Below are 16754 nucleotides of genomic sequence, written 5' to 3'. Positions count from 1 at the left end.
AAATATCTTCCCTAGTGCTATTCGATCTATTGATCCTTAATTCTCTACTTTTTTTTTTTTTTGCAGTTAGTTCTGGTGCACATTTTGAATTCACGAGACCAACTTTCTGCACGAGGGAAAACAAAGCTGCAACTCTACTCCCATGAAAGTCCCGGTTTCAAAGCTAGCTGGGGGATTTTTACTTTCACCGCAATTAAAGACAGCTGCAAATCTGAATCTCTCCGGCTGCCTGGAAGAAGATTCAGCTTTAAAGAAGGAAACTGGTCAGCTGTCGAAAAAGGAGATTCAAGTGTCCGACAGATGCAAGGAGGCACGCTAAGGATGGCAGCAGGTCTCGGGGGCAGCATGAGGTGCATCAGGACACCACCAGCAGATTTCCTTACCTGACCCTTCTATATATGCATTCAGTGTTACTGCTAGAGCAACATTAGGAGATGGCGGATTTCCCCAAAAAGGCCCTAAAACGAGAGGTATTTTGTGAGAGGTTCAGAAATCCTCATTTAGGAAGATCAAGATGAGAGAAAAAATGGGATTCCTTCATTATGAGCTCTGCTGGGTGGGAGAACAGAAATGGTGGGAGCCCTATCCCTGGCAGTATTTAAAAACAAGACTGGAAAACCACAAGAAAATCTACTGAAGGTCTGCTCTGACAGAGGAATGGACCAGTTATCCCACTAACAGCCCTTCTCCAGCTCTTTTGCTGTGCATCTCCAGTACAAATTAACTCCAGGCATTTTTGAGCTTGGCATCCTCCGAAGCAAATCCTTTTGGTGCCGCGCTGGGGCCTGGCCGATGTGCTCGCTCAGCCTGGCCACCTTCACGGCGTCTTATTATGAGTCAGAGCTCTTTCTATAAACGCAGTAATATGCCTGGCACTACTAAACAGGCTGACTTAGGAGCCCCAAAAGCCAGCAGCTCCAAGTGTTTATTTGTCCCTGACGCTCTATTGGATTTTAAAGGTCAACTTTCTTTTGAAAATACAGTAATCTGAGTCTTCCACTGGTCTCTCCTCCCAGAGATCTGCTGGTACACTGCTGCCTATTGGAGGCACACCCCATCTTAGTCAGACCATAAAGAAGCACGGAAGAAACCACGTTCCCATTAACCAAAATAAGTCCAGAGCCAAGAGGCAACGACTGAAGTTATTGCAAAGCTAGCGTAAGAAAACGCAGAGAGGCCAAAAGGCAACACCCTGGCTGCTGCTGAAGGGCTTGGATGCTGTTGCGATGGGCAGGAGAGCTGGAGCAGCGCTGCTCTCTGGAGCGAAACCGCAGTGACATAGATGGAGTGTGCTGGGTGCCTCCGGGCAGCGATATCGAACTCAGCACGGCTGTGACAGCCGGTTTGGTACCTCTGCCTGGCCATCAGATGCTTCCTGCCCCAAAATACATGGGAAGAAGACCAAACTATATGCACCGCTGGCTGGCTGTGCTAGAAACAGTGGGACAGCCTGGGGGTGCAAACCCCTTCCCGTGTACCCGGGCAGAGGCAGCATCCCTCCATCCATCCCACGGACGCTGGGGCTCCTCCAGGAGCAGGAAGCTCAAGGGGAGGATGCTGAAAGCCGCTTGTGAGGCTCCTCTATCCCACTCCCTGCAGGAGTGACAAAACTTTCTGTTTGCTAATCTCTGCCTCCACTATTTTCCTGGTTTTCCTACAGCAGCCCACGGCATATACACGACACCTTGCAGCTGGCAAAGCCACAGCCAGCCATGCTGCGGAGCGTCCCTCATTTGCAACAGAAGGTTTGTACCTCTTCAAGGACTCCTGCTTTAATCCTCACCACAGCAACTCGGCTGTGTTTCTTGCTCACCACGCAAATGGTACCTAATAGAGAGGAGAGCTCATTTTACTCTGTGGCTGGAGATGCAGGTGAGGCTAAACCTGGCTAGACAGACCTGAGGAGATGGGCACCCAAGAAGATGCTGGGGCCAGCACGCAGCTGCGCACTCCGCCCTAATCCTGGCTGAGCCCACGGGGCTGATCACACCGGTGGCCCCACGCCGGGGCGGGCAGAGGATGCCCCTCGGTTACAGTCCCACTGTCTTTCCCCACTTCTCTGATGTGGCAGGAGCATGAAAACGCCTCTGCGCTGGCTTTGCCCCAGCACATCTCTCCCTTTCAATTCAGGTCTGAAAACTGTAAGGCAGCTGGGAAGAAGAGTGGGTGAAGAGCCCAGGGGGGCTGTTAGAGCCACCAGAACCAGAGGCATTGATTTTAAATCCTGGCTACGGTGACATTAGCTTGGAATGAGATGGGAGAAGGGACAGGGGGACCGGCAGAGCCTGGCGGGGCTGCGCACAGCCGAGCCCTGCAAGGCAGCGCCTCTGTAGCTCAGGGCAGCGCTCGCCAGCTTAGCAAGGGGATTAGTCCTCCATTCAAAACCTGCCTGGGAAGCGGCAAAGAGAGAGAACAATTTTCTTCTATGTGAAGAGAACATATTAATACAGCAGCAAGCATTGTATTCATTACAGGATTGCAGCTAATCTGGTGTCTGCCTTTATTCTGCTGTTGTTCTGCTCCTGTACCGCTTGCAGCAAGCAGACTGGGACAAAGGCACAGCCAGGCTTCCTTACGACAGTCCTCAGATCTGCTGGGGCAGGGGACTTTGGGGTGCGTCTTTGTGCAAACCCCATCCTCTCAAAGCAGCTCGCCGGCTTTGGGAAGGGCGCAGGACGCAAGCAAAGCCTGACCTACAATGTATTGGCCATGCGATGCTCTGCGCTCTGACCACACGACAGACCTACATATTTACCAGACTGAAAAAACGCTTTGCCTGGCATTTGCCCATGTTGGTTTTTGCCTCAGAGGGCCTCAGAGGACCACCTCGAAGAGGGGCCCTACCATCACCATCATCCTCACCATCAGCTGCCTGAAATTCCTTCCCGTCTGCGCCCCTGGCCTGGGGGCATTACCCAGCACACCCAGAGTCAGGTTAAATACAAGAGAACTCTGGCTCACACAAATTAAGGGGGTGGCTGCTCTAATAACCCATTTACTGCAAGTCCTTTTTTCAGACATATCAGTGACTTCTTCGGAAAGCTAATTTAATTACCCTTAAGGTATGAACCCTTCAGTGAGACACTTGCAGTGTGAGGGAATGGGTTTCTTTGTGCAAAACCACATCAAAATCCCCAAAACAGGAGAAATCCCCCCTTATTCTTTGGTGTACTTCTGCAATCCAGGAACTGAGAGCTAAACCAAAAAGCGAATGCTTCATACAGAGAATGCAGCCAGGCTGTGCAACTCATGGACACCCAAAGTCACCCGGTCAAATCCTGCAGCTGGATTTTAAATGGGGTGGATAATTTTATGACCGATCACATTTGTAGCTGGTATGTTAAGACAAGGGTAATGAAATCTTATGCTTCGGGGCACATATGGATCATTGCACAAGTCAGGCAGGCATCTGCCCCTCCCCTGCAAGAGAAATTGTAATTGGCAGGGACTGGAAGGACTAAAGTTGAAATTGGGGATTAAAGGGGACACAAGTGGCACATGGATCTGGGGAAAGGGCAAATGGAGCTATTCAGCTTCTTCTCAACTATAACAGTCCACAGCAGCAAATAAGGATAATGAACTTGACAGATGCTTGGATGAGTAAGAGTTTTGCCCACCTTGACTGAATACAGCTATCACCCCAATAATGGGCTAACTCTGCTCAGTAGTTCCAGGGATCCTTTCAAGTTTGGTATTTCAAGGGTTTATTTATAGCAAACCAGCTCTATTACCTTCACAAGAGTTGGCAACACTGACTATGGTGAGGAGAGTGGCTGGAGGCTGGTATCAAAAAGCATGAGTGGGGGTTTGTCTGGTACAATAAAACATTTGGGGTTATCGACTAGAGAGGTTAGGACATGATCTTCTTAAACCAGGCTGAGAACAGTCACTTGGAACCTGCTACCAGAAATCCCGCTGTTCCGCCCCAAAATGGCCTTTGCCAGCCCATTGCTTGGCTCTGGCCAGTTACCTCCTCCAGCCTTCGCCTCTGCTCCTTCTGCTCCTCGATCCGCTTCTGCCGCTCGGCCAGCAACTGCCGCTTGTGCTCCTCGTTCTCCCGCTGCTGCTGCTCCAGCTGCTGCCGGCGCAGCGCCTCCGACCGCTCCTTGTTCGCCAGCTGCAGCCTCAAGAAATCCCGTCTCAGCGTCGACTCCCCGGGCAGGTTTAGGATGGAGCTGCATGAGAGAGAAGCATCAGAGAAGATCCCCTCCCCACATCCTTAAACCTCTTGCCAGGGGAAGTTCGGTGTGATTTTCTGCCATGGCTCCTCTCCCCTTCATCCCAATGGCATCCCAACACCCGACAGAGCTTAGGCAGCAGCGGATGGAGGGATGGGGGGACCACAAATGTCGGGGCAGGGCAGCAGACAGTGCTCTGCTCACAGCTCACCAACAATTTATTTGCCAAAGGTTTCCTTTACATTAAGTTTCTAACCAAAGCCTCTTGTGCTGCAGTGGCACACACTATATTTAGCTGTTCACAAAGCACATTTAGCATGAATCACTGCCAGCTATTAAAATACTACATTATCACAGTGAAATAATGGAATAACTTGATACTAATTACAACGGCTCTGAAAAATGTCATCAAAGAAAGAAAGTTCCAGCCCTACCGTGCCTGCAGCAGCACCAGGGAGGTTTCATGGTAAAAGTTACATGGAAATCGGGAGTTACACTTAGATGTAAGGAACCGCATTTTGAAGAGTCTTCTTTAATTTCGCCTCACATTTTTTCCACATCTAAATACCCACATTCCCATGAGAGCACCCCACCGCGCTGCGGATCCCACAGGCAATGGGGTACCTGGGTCTTTTTCCCCAGCTTTTGGCCAAGGTGGCCTGTAGCATCAGTTTATGCCCACACACCATCTAGCAGAGGGAATATACTCTGTTCTGCCAGGGAATGGGACTGAGTGCTCAAACTGTCCTTTCTTCATCTCTAGTTCATAGAAGCCTGTAATCCAAGCCAATTTTACAGAGTTAAAGAGATATAAGGGCAGAAATGAAATGCTGATTCTTACCTGGGCTCTCCAGAGTCATTTTCCTCCTCCTCCTCCTCACTTCCACTGTACTCGTACTCTGTCTCATCTACGAACAGAATTGCTCATCAGTGCCCTTTGCTGGACTCATTTGTCTTTCCAGTGGTTGAAAACCCCAGAGCTCTGAAGGCAGAACAGACAACTCTCTTTTTCTCGCATGACAAAGAATAAGCAGCATTATTTCTCTCCATTTTCTATTTTTACGGGGGGCTGCAAGGCCAGGGAAGCATGGGCGGTCTCCCTGGGTGCTGGGACCTTGCACACCCGTGCTGGCCGGGAAGAGGGCTGCAGTCCCGGCCGCAGCGCCGCGGGCAGCACCAGCACAGCAGGCAACGGCCCCGACAACCGAAGACACTCAGTGTAAAGATGGGGGGTGTCCATAAAATAAGAATTTATCCCCATGTGACAGCAAATGACCCCCTTCTTCAGGAGGGTTCTTCAAAGGGAGGTGCACCACAAGCTATTGAAGCCACAGGCACTGGAAGGTGGGATTCAACTATAGCTCTGAAGGAACCAACTCCTCCCTCTCCAAGCATATGCCCTACCTATGCAAACCCACCTATTTTCCAGGCAATGAAGACATCTACGTAAAAGCCCAACTGCAATGTTGTGCTACATGCTGTGATGTCTATTGGGATATCATCTTTATCAGATGAAGGGAATGACAGAAAAAGAAAGGCTTGAATTTATCCAACTACTCTCCATCTCTAGGGTCCAACCTTCATTTGCCAGACGAAACACATTTAATACTTCACTGGGATCCCATTTTATTGTTTTGATTGTAGTGAAATCTATTACAAGGGGCTAGAAGGTATGCATGAAAAATTAATACCTCTACCAATAAGAAGAGAAATAGCAACATATTAATTTGCTGGATTATACAAATGAGCTTTCAAATTAAAATTCGGTTCAGAAGCAGCTGAATACTTTAACAAGTTTCTTCGGCTATCTGATCTTCCTTTCAGAGGACTTTGATAGGGCCTGGAGAGTTCTCTGAAAACATTCAGTTTAATAGGTTATTCCTAGTCAACGGAATTGCTTTGGGGCAAGGGTCTTATCTAGATGTTCGTTTGCACAAGCCTGCTCATCGCTGGTACAGCATGAATGTCATGTAGATCAACGGACTTGGCATGAAATATGTGAGCTGGGAAAAATTCAGCTTAGCAGCTTCTCCCTCCCACATGCCAGTACGTATATATGCAGATGTAAATTTTATACACACATTTTAATGAATCAAAGCTTAAATGTTCCATGTGGAAATTACCACTTGGACAAAAAAAAGACACCCATTTTTCACCAGAAAAAAAAAAAAAAAAGATTTAAAACCACTGCTTAGCTCTAATGACAATCACCTGTAGGCACTGTATGAACACTGCTTGGTTTGTTATGGATATTTATTTTCGTTTCAATGACTGAGAGGAACCAAACCAAACAAAATGATCTGACCTCAAAACCATAAGAAGCGTGGTCACACAGAAGGACCACACCTATTTCACTCGACCAGTTTGCGAACAAACTTAGCCATCTGAATAGGGGAAACTGGTACTGAGACCATGAGCAACCCAGTCCTCTTTGCCTTCCTTCTTTCACCCATATGTTTTGCCCACACGGACGCGCCTTGGTCTGCCCTAGGGATCTCCAAGCATGTGGCAGAGGTCAAGGATTGCCCAGAGCACTGCTTCGCCACTAACGTTTCTCCCTTCTCCACTAACCTTTCTCGCCTCGCTTCTTTTTAGTCCTGTCAATGTGGTCCTTGAGCTGGATGCGGACCTGCCTTTCGTTGGGCTGGTCTCGGATGAAGGGGTGCTTCATCAGCTGCTCCGTGGTTGGTCTCTGGCTGTGATTCTTCACTAGGCAGCTCTCAATGAAGGACTGAAACTTTTTAGACCTGGCCCAGGACACAAAAGGAAGGTATTGAAAAAAGAGGTAACTATATTGATTCTTGTATTAGAAAGCGAGAAACCTGTGGGTATTTGAGATTGTTTGGCTGCTACACAGTTCTTGCTCAGATGCAGCCTTCCAAGCGGATTCATGTGACTTCTCTGTTGATGCTTAGCATGGTCTCAAAGCAGCACCATCACATGTGCCCTCTCTCACTTTATCCTCTCCTATTCTTCCCGTGCACACTCCCATCTACGCGTTCCTGGTGCAACTACGAGAAACCACCATTCTGCTGAGTCTGGAGAAAGCTGGGAACCATCAGTATGACCGGGGAATCACCAAAGCCAAGTGTCATCAGTGGCAACCAAGAAAATGCAAGGAAGTGTTCCTCCTCCCTTCTCTTTGCCCCGTGAAAGTGCAGGTAGAAATGAGAGACAACACATAAAGATATAAATGCAATTCCTTAATGGATTGTTTACATATTTTGTGGCCCTGGGCAGTGTTTCAAGAGATGTACCTTCCTGAAGATGAGTGGGACAAGCTAGGTTGATGGTTTTTTTAGATTTAACCACCCAACATTACATGACTTGTTAAAGATCAGGCAACCTCTGGGTGATGCTCGCTGCCTGCAGCCGTTCCCTGCTCTCTCAGGGTGAGCCCCAGAGCATTACTGACCCACCAGTCCCTGGGGGCCACCGTGTCCCAGTTCCGCCAGTCACGGACCCAGGTGAATGGGATGTACTCTTGGGCAGCAGGGCTTGGGCCAAGGTGGGAACGTGGCTGCGGGTGGCAGAGCCCAGCCCCTCCTCACAGCCTGCCTTCCCGCAAACAGTTAAATTCAATCTCACCTAAAACAATTTCAGCCAAATCATTAATAAACACATTTCTCTTAGTCTCAAGCGTTGCATATCAAAAGTTTTCCTGGAACTAATTTCACCACATTATAAACCCAAGAGAACAGGGATTTAGAAGAAAGAAAGATGTTGTCAGACCACTATACTCTATGTTGCTTTAGCAAATAGGAAAATGAGTGTAAATTAATGTCAGAAGCCAACAGATACTACAGAATTGCATTAGAAGTAAAACAATAAGCTTTCAGGGATTTTACTTTTAAGCTGTCAGACTAAAAGTGATTTATCTTTTAAGTGCTAATCCATACAAATTGAGATGCAAAAATAACATACGCTACTAGATCCAATTAAATCCTCCCTCCAGCTTTATTAATGAGCAAATCTTCCTTCCCCACCTTGCCCCAAGAAACCTCGTGTCTCAGTGTATTCCAGAAGGGACAATCCACACGATGCTCAAAAAAAATCTGCTTCTAAAATACGATTCTCCCCTGTTGGTGTGAAGCTGGAGAGACTCCGGTCGTGGGTGTGTGGTCCAGAGCACCCACAAATACGGTCGAGCTGAAGTAGTTAAAAAGTTATCCTCCAGTAAGCGATGGGTTTGCCCGTGTCTTGGGGATGGGGGTCCCAGTGCCCTGCAATGCCCTAAGACACCTTTGCACCCCCAAGCTGCCTGAGCAGCTATGGAGAGGGACCAGCTCATGCCTCTGGTTTTCCTGAAATCTTCCTCTCCAATGAAGCAAGCCTGACCAGTGGCACAGTTCAGCCTTCACCAGGGCTGGAGCAGAAGACAAGGGCTTTCTCCCTGGCTCTGATCCAGGAGGACACCGTCACACGTCTCATCCCCTCCCTGGGCGCAGGTCAGCCCGTCTTCACGAACCACGCGCTCCTCCAGCTCCTGGGGTTTGTAAAGCTTAAATCAATGTTTGCAAAGTCTTTGCAGCTGCTTGGATGAAGAGTGGTATCACAGTGTAAATGTCACCTCATTAACAAAGAGGTTTTGTCATCTCTTATAAGGCAGGGCTAAGGAGTGTTTATGGGAACGACATCACTAAAGTTCAAGTTCGTTTTATCTTTGGAACATGGGAAGAGGAAAATAAAGCTTTGTTGCTGTCTAGTTTTCATTGGGAAAGACAATGATACCAAAGACTCTTTAATTTCATAGGAACACAGCACTATTTTAAAAGCACGTTCAAGGATTTAGTAAGCAACAAAAGTATTTTCCTCTCTAGGATTTTCAATTTGGGCCAGCTCCTGTGCCTGCTTTCCCTCCTGGCCTTCCGTGACTTACCCTTAAAGGTGCTGGAGTCACTTCACTATTTCTTTCATGTAAGAAAAAAGATGGTCTGCCCACTTGATGTACTTTCATGTGTTGCTGCACACAGAAGCAAGGATGAACCCAAGGTTCAAGTTGAACCTTTCATCATTTTATTTTTCTCTTGTGATCTGTGCTTGTGAATACCACTGACTGTGAGAGAACCGCTGTGAATGCCTGGTTAAATATCTCCAGTCTTCTTGGGTCGGGCTTGCAACACTCTGGGACCCCTTCTGGCCAGGCCCAAAACCTCCAGCTGACAAACGAGCCAGGGACTGCAATTTTGTCCAGTGTCCCACTGAAAATGCTGAAAAAAAATTGCTTTTAAGGAATCGGTGGAGTCGTACTTACTTGGAGCTTCATCTGGGTCCTTTGGAGTTTCTCATTGCAATGAAAGCTTGGAAGATGGATATAGGTTTGAGCTGCCTGGGGTACACGTGTCCCAGCTCTGCTGGAGACCAGAGATCCCTGCTTGCTCACGGAGGGGTAGCAGAGGCCAGGTGAGCACCACGCTCCCCTGGAGGGGTTCAAAGCTGGAGCTTCATTAAACCACGAGTTCCAAAGTGATCCCTTTCTCAAAGCAGCTGGGAAGCCATCCCTGGCGTGGGCAGAGCACAGCCCTGGACAGACCAGCCGACCCTGGACAGACACCACCATGGTTCACCACCATGAGACGTGCAAACCTGAGAGAGCCACCAGCCGTGTCAGGGGAAGGTGGTGCCAAGCAACACCCCAGCTTGCACAAAGCACATCCCGCTATCTCAGAGCAGGGATTAAAATACAACTTTCACCCCAGCTCAGCTTTTACCTTAAGGAGATAGATAGGGAAATAAACAGCACTTTTATATGAAAAATAAACTCTAAAGTCTTACAATCCATTTTGTGCCATAGCAGTGAGGATAATGAGGTAGGAGACTGGTGATCTGGCAGAAAACAAGCGTATAAACTATTTTCTCAACTGACTAATGGTATCCTCAAAAGGCTGTGCAAGGAGAGAGAGCATCTTTGACACCCTCTGCAGAGCCAGCCGGGAAAGGTCCCTCTCCTCCTGGTTTGGTACTGAAGCAGCTGATGATCGGGCTGACAAAATCAAGATGCCTCCTGTCAAAGCCTGGGTGAGTTTTTAGGGGGCTGGTCCTAAAACCCCAACACCATGCATCCGATGCAGAGGACTCCAAGCCCCTCCTGCTCCTCTCCCAGCAACAAAATACCTGCTGCTTTGCCACAAAGTGTTTTCAATACCTAGCAATTACTCTTCTCCTTTTTTTGTGTCTCTTCAACAAGATAATAAGCATAATTTCAAGGAACAAGGCAAAACTTCCCCCTGTGAGCTCAGCCTATCTAGGACTAAGGGGCAGTGCTGCCTCTCTAACATCTGGTAGATCTTTTCTGACCAAGCCACTACTGAACCTGGGGCAGGCAAACAGCCCAAACCAAAGATGAGTGTTTTTAAGGACTCCAGCTCCGTTGGTACAGAACATACAGTAACAAAACAACATCTGCTGGGCTTCAGGAATATTTTTCCTACGGGTTTTTATTGGCATGCCCTGTTTTTTTTCAAAACAGTGATGTATTTTTTCCTGCAAAATTTTAAAATAAAGCCCAAACTAAGTACAAATCTCCGCATTCCTGAGCCTTCAAGATAAACTATCCTTTTTTGGCCTGGATACATGTTTCCACTTGAAAACGGAACCTGACTGGAAAGAAATGGGAGCCAAGCGAAGTGTCATCTGGCTTCAGGCTGCACAAACCGCCTTGGAAAAGCCGACTCCGTGCTGTGAAATGGCAGCGTTAGAGAGCGTTCCCCTCTCTGCCTACCTAGGAAGCTCTCCATCCCACGGTGCACGACTCCTTCAGGCCAAACTGCCTCTCCAAAGAAGATCAAGACCCAAACCTGCACTCACCAGACCATCACCACCCCCTGAAGCTATATAAACACCAAATCCCCAGCGCGCCCGGGCTGCAGAAACAAGTTGCTCCAGAAACATTTTTACACGTTGAAGACTGAGAAAGAGACTCACCACTTCTTTGATTTCAACCTCGGGGCTGGGTTGCGGGGGATGAGGAAGAGGGCTCTCATGGGGTGCATGTCACAGAGAGCTGCAATGTGCAAGAAGAGGCATTAAATATGGCACAGCATCTTGCAGACCCCCCCAGGGTTCCTAAAGAGTCCACACGCCCAACTGGGGAGACCCAAGTTTCCTCTGAAGCTACAAGACGTGCAGGGCAGGAGGAGTTGCAGCGACAATCCACTGCAGACCCTGGCCTGGCAGCAGCCTGGAGCTCAGGTGAGAGCCGATGTCCCCAGCCAAGCAGCGTGCGTGTCCCCAGCACCGCTGGGCTCAGCGGCAGGGGCTGGCTGGGGACACCTGAGCTCCTGCAGCCGTGTGTCCCCAGCGCCCTGCAGCAACGGGCCCAGAGCACGGTACGGCTGCACCACGTGCCGCTACGCTCTGGTTCCTTTACTTGCATTTACCAGCATGCAAGGACGGACCCAGGATAATGCTGAAAAACCGTGGCAGTATGACCCCTGCAGAAGCACCAGCTGAACCCAGCGTGCCACTATCTGAGCCACCGTGGACGTCAGCAAAATACCAGTGCTGAGGAGCAGTGTTTTACCTACTTCAAATCCTACACCTCTTCTTCATATGTATTTTATTTGAGGAAACTGAGTTCCAGAGTGCTTAAGTGGCGTGACAGGAGTCACACAGGGTCGTGTGCCTTGGCTCGCTGGCCATCCTGTCCCCTGGGCCACGCTGCCCTGGCAGCTTTGTCCCCATGGACCCTGTGAGCTCCATCTCAGCAAGCCCAGGTTGCTTGGGAAAACCTTTGCATGGCGTTTCTTGCACAGAACCAAGCACTGGCTGGTGCTCAGCAAACCCCAGCACGTAACAACCCAGGGTTAATTAAAGCAGAGCGATGCATCTACTTACGGGGAGCGCCTTCCGCCATCTCAATGGCTGTTATCCCCAAAGACCACAAGTCGCTCTGTAAAAGAAAGAGAGGGACATATGTGATGCAGGGGAGCATCATCACAGCGGCAGGCACTGGGCGAGGGGGGAAGCGTAGCTCTCCCAGCCCAGTGGGCTCAGCCCCACGAGCTGGGTCTCCATGCCCCCTGCAAGCCCCCGGACCCACACCTTGGGAGCTTGTCTCATCCTCCTGCCATGTGTTGGGGCTTTAGAAGAGACTCCCAAACCTGCTGTTTATCCTAAGATTTATTTCAAAACCTTCAAGGCATTTTCGGTGTGGAACACGAGCACCTCGCTGGGGACCCGCTCCCAGCAGCCATGGTGAGGACACTGCCTGGGGAGATGCTGACGACCTGAAGGTCCCCCTGGTGAGGGCTTCTTAACGAGCCCTGTGCAGTAACGACCGAAGCCTCAGCTCCCGGATTAGCTGGTAACAAACTAATCCCCAGCTTCACGGCTGGGGTAAGCAGCAAACCTGGCTGCTGGCTCCCTGCTTAAAGCTGGGTGATACATCCATGGATTTGATACAGCTCCACAGAAAACAGGCTGCCTGGAATAGATTAAAAACATGAAGTATCTTGAGATACCTCGGGAGACTCTCGTATTATGGACTGCTCGTTAAATGGAAGCCTGAAAAGCAGCGTTTCACCAGTGGAAGGGGAAATGGGCACTTTCATTTACCCTGTTCCCAAGCCCTGCTCAGCCCACGTGGTTGGTTGAGTCTCCTGAATGATCAGAGCACAGAGTACGCATCTATTTGGAAAACTCTTTGATTTCATACTTGTATCACTCTTCCTTCCATTTTCTCCCTTGCAAACAGGGACATTTGTATCCCCAGCTCCCTGCCAGAGAGCAGTGGTGAGCTCGCCTCCCGCGCCTCCTCCCCACCCCGACATCACTGATGAGCTGTGGCTGCACCTCTAGATCTGGTAACGAGCCCCAAAGGAGGGCTCGGCTCTCCTGGACAGCAGCCGAGGCAGAGACAGTACGTGCCCAGCGAGAGAAAACGAGCACCTCCCCTAACAGCACTGCCGCAACTTGGGGTTTTTTTTGGCAGAAGGCGGCTAATTCATTATTCTGGACACTGTGTATAGGGCTGCTAATGATTCACAACCCAGTACCCATTGCACTGGGACCAGGACCCAGACTAATTTTGGTGCCTTCATCTCAAGCTCAGCCTCTGCCACATCTGCAGGGGGATGGAGAGAGCTGCCTGAGATGGGAGGGCGGCAACGGCAAGGGCAGAAGCCGCAGGCGCACTGGGGACCAGAACAAGCCTGATGCTATGTAGCTGCAGCTCATGTTTGCTGGAGACCAGCTAAACTCCAGTTAGCACATCAAAACGAGTAAATGTTGTAAATAGGTACATCTCAGGGTGGAAGGGATGGACTCTGCCCTCCATCCTTCCTCCTGCACCTCCAGCTCTCACGTCTTGCTCTCCCTTCGCCCCATCTGCCATGTCCCTGCGGTCCCACTTCAGTTTTCTGCTCTCCATTTCAAGAGCTGCCCTTTCCAAACTGCCTCAAGCCTATAAACCTCCAATTTAGCAAGTAAATCCCAGAAAGGATGTTTTTCCCAGCACAGAGCCCCAAAAGCTCAGCCAGAGCTAGAGAGAGCCTCTAGGGACCACAGGCACCTTCTCACATAATCCATCCAGGAAAGAAAACTTGGATTTTCAATTTCAAGGCACTTTTCCTCATTTGTAACTCAAGTTCTCCCCTAAAAAATGCCGTCCTTGCTACCTATCTTTGTACCTGCTTAAAAATTCTCTCTCAAATCTTATTTCCAGCCCTTTCGCAGGACAGTCTCATCCATTCTTTGTTTCTGTTCAGCTGGGATTTCTGCCGCATACTTAATTATCGCAGTCTTTCCACATGATTCAGCACACATGACCCCTTCCCTTTGGGTTGCCGCTGAACTCCCTCCAAATTCCTAGTGTGTCTTTCCATATTGAGGTGCCCAGTATTATATGCAAGATGCCAAGTGATCTTAAAGCTGGAGCAATATAGAAAGGGATTATCACCTCTCTAAGTCTCCCAGAGAAAGCAGAAAACTCAGCGGGAAGCGCACATTTTATAATGATCTGGAATTCAAGGGGGTTTATTTTTGTGTGTGTGGTTTTTATTTTTGAGTCTGAAAAGCTTTTCAGTCCACCCAGCAAAAAGACGCTGAGCTAATATATTTGCATTGTCTTCGGAAGGAAGCAAGCTTCCTTTTTTTCCCCCCTCTTTTGATTCTAAGCTTATTGACAAGATATCTCTAAAGAAAAAAGGAAGACGGGCTGGGGGAAAAAACAACAAATAACCTCAACAATGTGGGGTTTCTATTTGTTCTTTTTTAAAGTGGTTTATTTTTGTGAGGAGGTATTTACTGCCTCCTTCCATAGATTACAGAGGCATCTCTTTCTGGCTAAGAAAACAGTGAGATCAGAGGCTTTTTGTCCAACAGATTAAGCCTGCGAGGATTCCTTTTTTCACCCTATAAATCTCATCTTTTGTACTCACTATTTCAAGCCAGTCAGCTAAACCTGAGAGCATCTGATTTGCATCCCTTAAAAAAAAAAAAAAAAAGTAATTTACATTTTTTTTCCCCTTACTTCAAAGCAAAAGCATCAGGTGCAGGGATGTGATCCAGGGTATGGACTAATGTGCAGTGGCTCCCACATCACCACGAGCTCCGAAAACACCCTGCAATAAGCGTGTCGGCAGCAATCAGCCGCCTGTTTCACACCCCCAGCCAAGGGAAAACAATCAATGCCAACTTCAGAGATGCAAACGCCCGGCTCGCTACGAGCATTTGATCCTCAGGGACAATAGAGGGATTCTGGTCCTGGCGCTTGTGCGTCAGTCAATGGCATATTAAGTGCCCTAGTTATTCTGGAAAGAGGAAAAAAAAACCACAGGGATTTCTGTGGGTAAAAAGTAGCCTATGAAGATATCAGTCCTTTTTTTAAGAAAATAATAATAAAAAGCTGCGATTAATTAGAGCGTTGCGCCGTCAGAGCCAGGCGGCTGTCAGTGGAGAAGCGGCGAGAGCAGCTAGCGCGGGCTGCAGCCCTGCTACGAAGCGCTGCCATCAGCAGAGTTGAGGGAGTGCCTGTTGTAATTGGTTAATCAAAGAGAATTAAGTAATTGCAGATTAAACTATTTCTACGTGTCCTTATCATTAACGATTTACGTAACCCGGAGTCTGAACTCGGACTGGAGAGCTGCTCCCTGGAAAACCATCAGTTCAAAAGTTGACTGATGCACTTAAAAGAGCTGCAATACCGAAGCATCGCTTGGTTACTTTACATCCTTCATCTCTCAACAATTTCTCTGAGTGACTGGTAATTGCCCCCCAAATCGTACCACGATGGTGGGCTGTTGCACTATTATATTGCAGCGTCCTACCATTAGAAAGCAGCTACCTAGCTCCACACCAGAGGGTCTCAGAGTCCTAGAAATTCAAGTTCTGGATGCTTCAAAAAAGCAAGGGACAAAAACCAAGGGACATTTCTACAGATGTGTGTCCAGAAACTTGCAGTAAGGCAAAAACAGGATAAAATATATTAAGCTCTCCTTGCTTTAAACATCGGACCTCACAGTAGTTTTGAATGGGCAGGTGGGACTCATAACCCTCCTGCTGACCCGTGGCGTGGCACGGGGCTCTGTGCCACGTTATAACTCAGCAGCAATGTTGTGCTATCACCGATCCAAAAATAAACCTCAAACAGGCAAGAGAGACATGCAAAAAGTAGGTCAGCCCCCCAAACGTCTGATTGTGTGGCAGCCTTCAGATCTCCCTGCGAACACCAGCCTGCAGGCCAGAAGATGTGATTTTGCCCTTTCTAAACCTGACCTGACTTCTCTCCAGAGTGAACAGAGCAAATACGGCATGTTTGACTGTAGTATTTAAACACGCGGCACTGAAAAGCGGGCTAGCAGGTAGGAAGCCTCCGTCTGACACCTTTCCCAGCATGGGGAAAGACTTCTTCACAGTAAATTTGTATACGTGAACAGCACAACAAAGATTCACGTTGGACCTGAACTGGCATCTCAAAATCCAACAGCAGGAGGAGAGTACACCGCCTGTCAACATATTCTGCAAAGCTGCAAGAATATACTGAATTCCTGAGTGCTCAAGTTCGTGGTACTGGGGCATAAAATCTGAGATCATACCAAGCACCTTCTTCAGATGTTTATGATCACAACTCTCACTGCAAGCACTGGTAAGTGCTGCTTTAACTCCTTGCGTATGCTATTGGTGAACGCACTAGACTTTGCAAATATTACATCTGTAATGATGTATAAAAGAGTAGGAAGATGCTCGTTTAGGTACCTTGAAATCATAAGTGGCATCGGGATTTTCATCGCAGGCAATGACCTCGGGGGCCATCCAGTAAGGCGTTCCAATGAAGGTGTTTCTCCTGCCCACCGTTCTGTCCAGCTGAGCGCTGACACCAAAATCCACTGTGGATCAGAGAGACAACAGGGCATGGTAAGGTCAGAGAAAACCTGAGCAACTCTTCTGCTGGCTGTAAAACATTAAATTCATTCAGACCAACTTCTCTGCACAGTCAGGAAAGATGAGGCCAGAGATATTCGTGTTTGATCTCTGCTGGGATCAACAGAGGTCAGTCAAGGACGAACCTGATCATCTGATGTCCAGGTTTTGTAAGAAACCCTGTGCCTTTTCCTCCTTGCCAGGAGGCAATGAAAA

The 16754-nt window shown here is 48.5% G+C and overlaps 1 protein-coding gene across 5 annotated transcripts in view; it reads right to left on the bottom strand.

Annotated features, from left to right (window-relative positions):
• The window catches only part of TNIK (TRAF2 and NCK interacting kinase), a 165490-nt gene that overhangs the window by 44454 nt on the left and 104282 nt on the right, over positions 1 to 16754 (bottom strand). For all 5 annotated transcript variants that reach the window (XM_082320395.1, XM_082320398.1, XM_082320399.1 and 2 more), the window contains exons 7-12: positions 16374 to 16504; positions 12015 to 12069; positions 11103 to 11181; positions 6750 to 6925; positions 5020 to 5086; positions 3971 to 4175 (exon numbers count right to left, since the gene is read on the bottom strand). In XM_082320395.1, the coding sequence (XP_082176521.1) occupies positions 3971 to 4175; positions 5020 to 5086; positions 6750 to 6925; positions 11103 to 11181; positions 12015 to 12069; positions 16374 to 16504 (713 nt within the window). The remainder of the gene's footprint in view (positions 1 to 3970; positions 4176 to 5019; positions 5087 to 6749; positions 6926 to 11102; positions 11182 to 12014; positions 12070 to 16373; positions 16505 to 16754) is intronic.

Source organism: Platalea leucorodia (genome assembly GCF_965183815.1).
Source record: "Platalea leucorodia genome assembly, chromosome: 8".
Classification (NCBI taxonomy): Eukaryota; Metazoa; Chordata; class Aves; order Pelecaniformes; family Threskiornithidae; genus Platalea; species Platalea leucorodia.
Note: the sequence above shows the minus strand (reverse complement) of the source record. Positions and strands in the feature narration are given on the sequence as shown.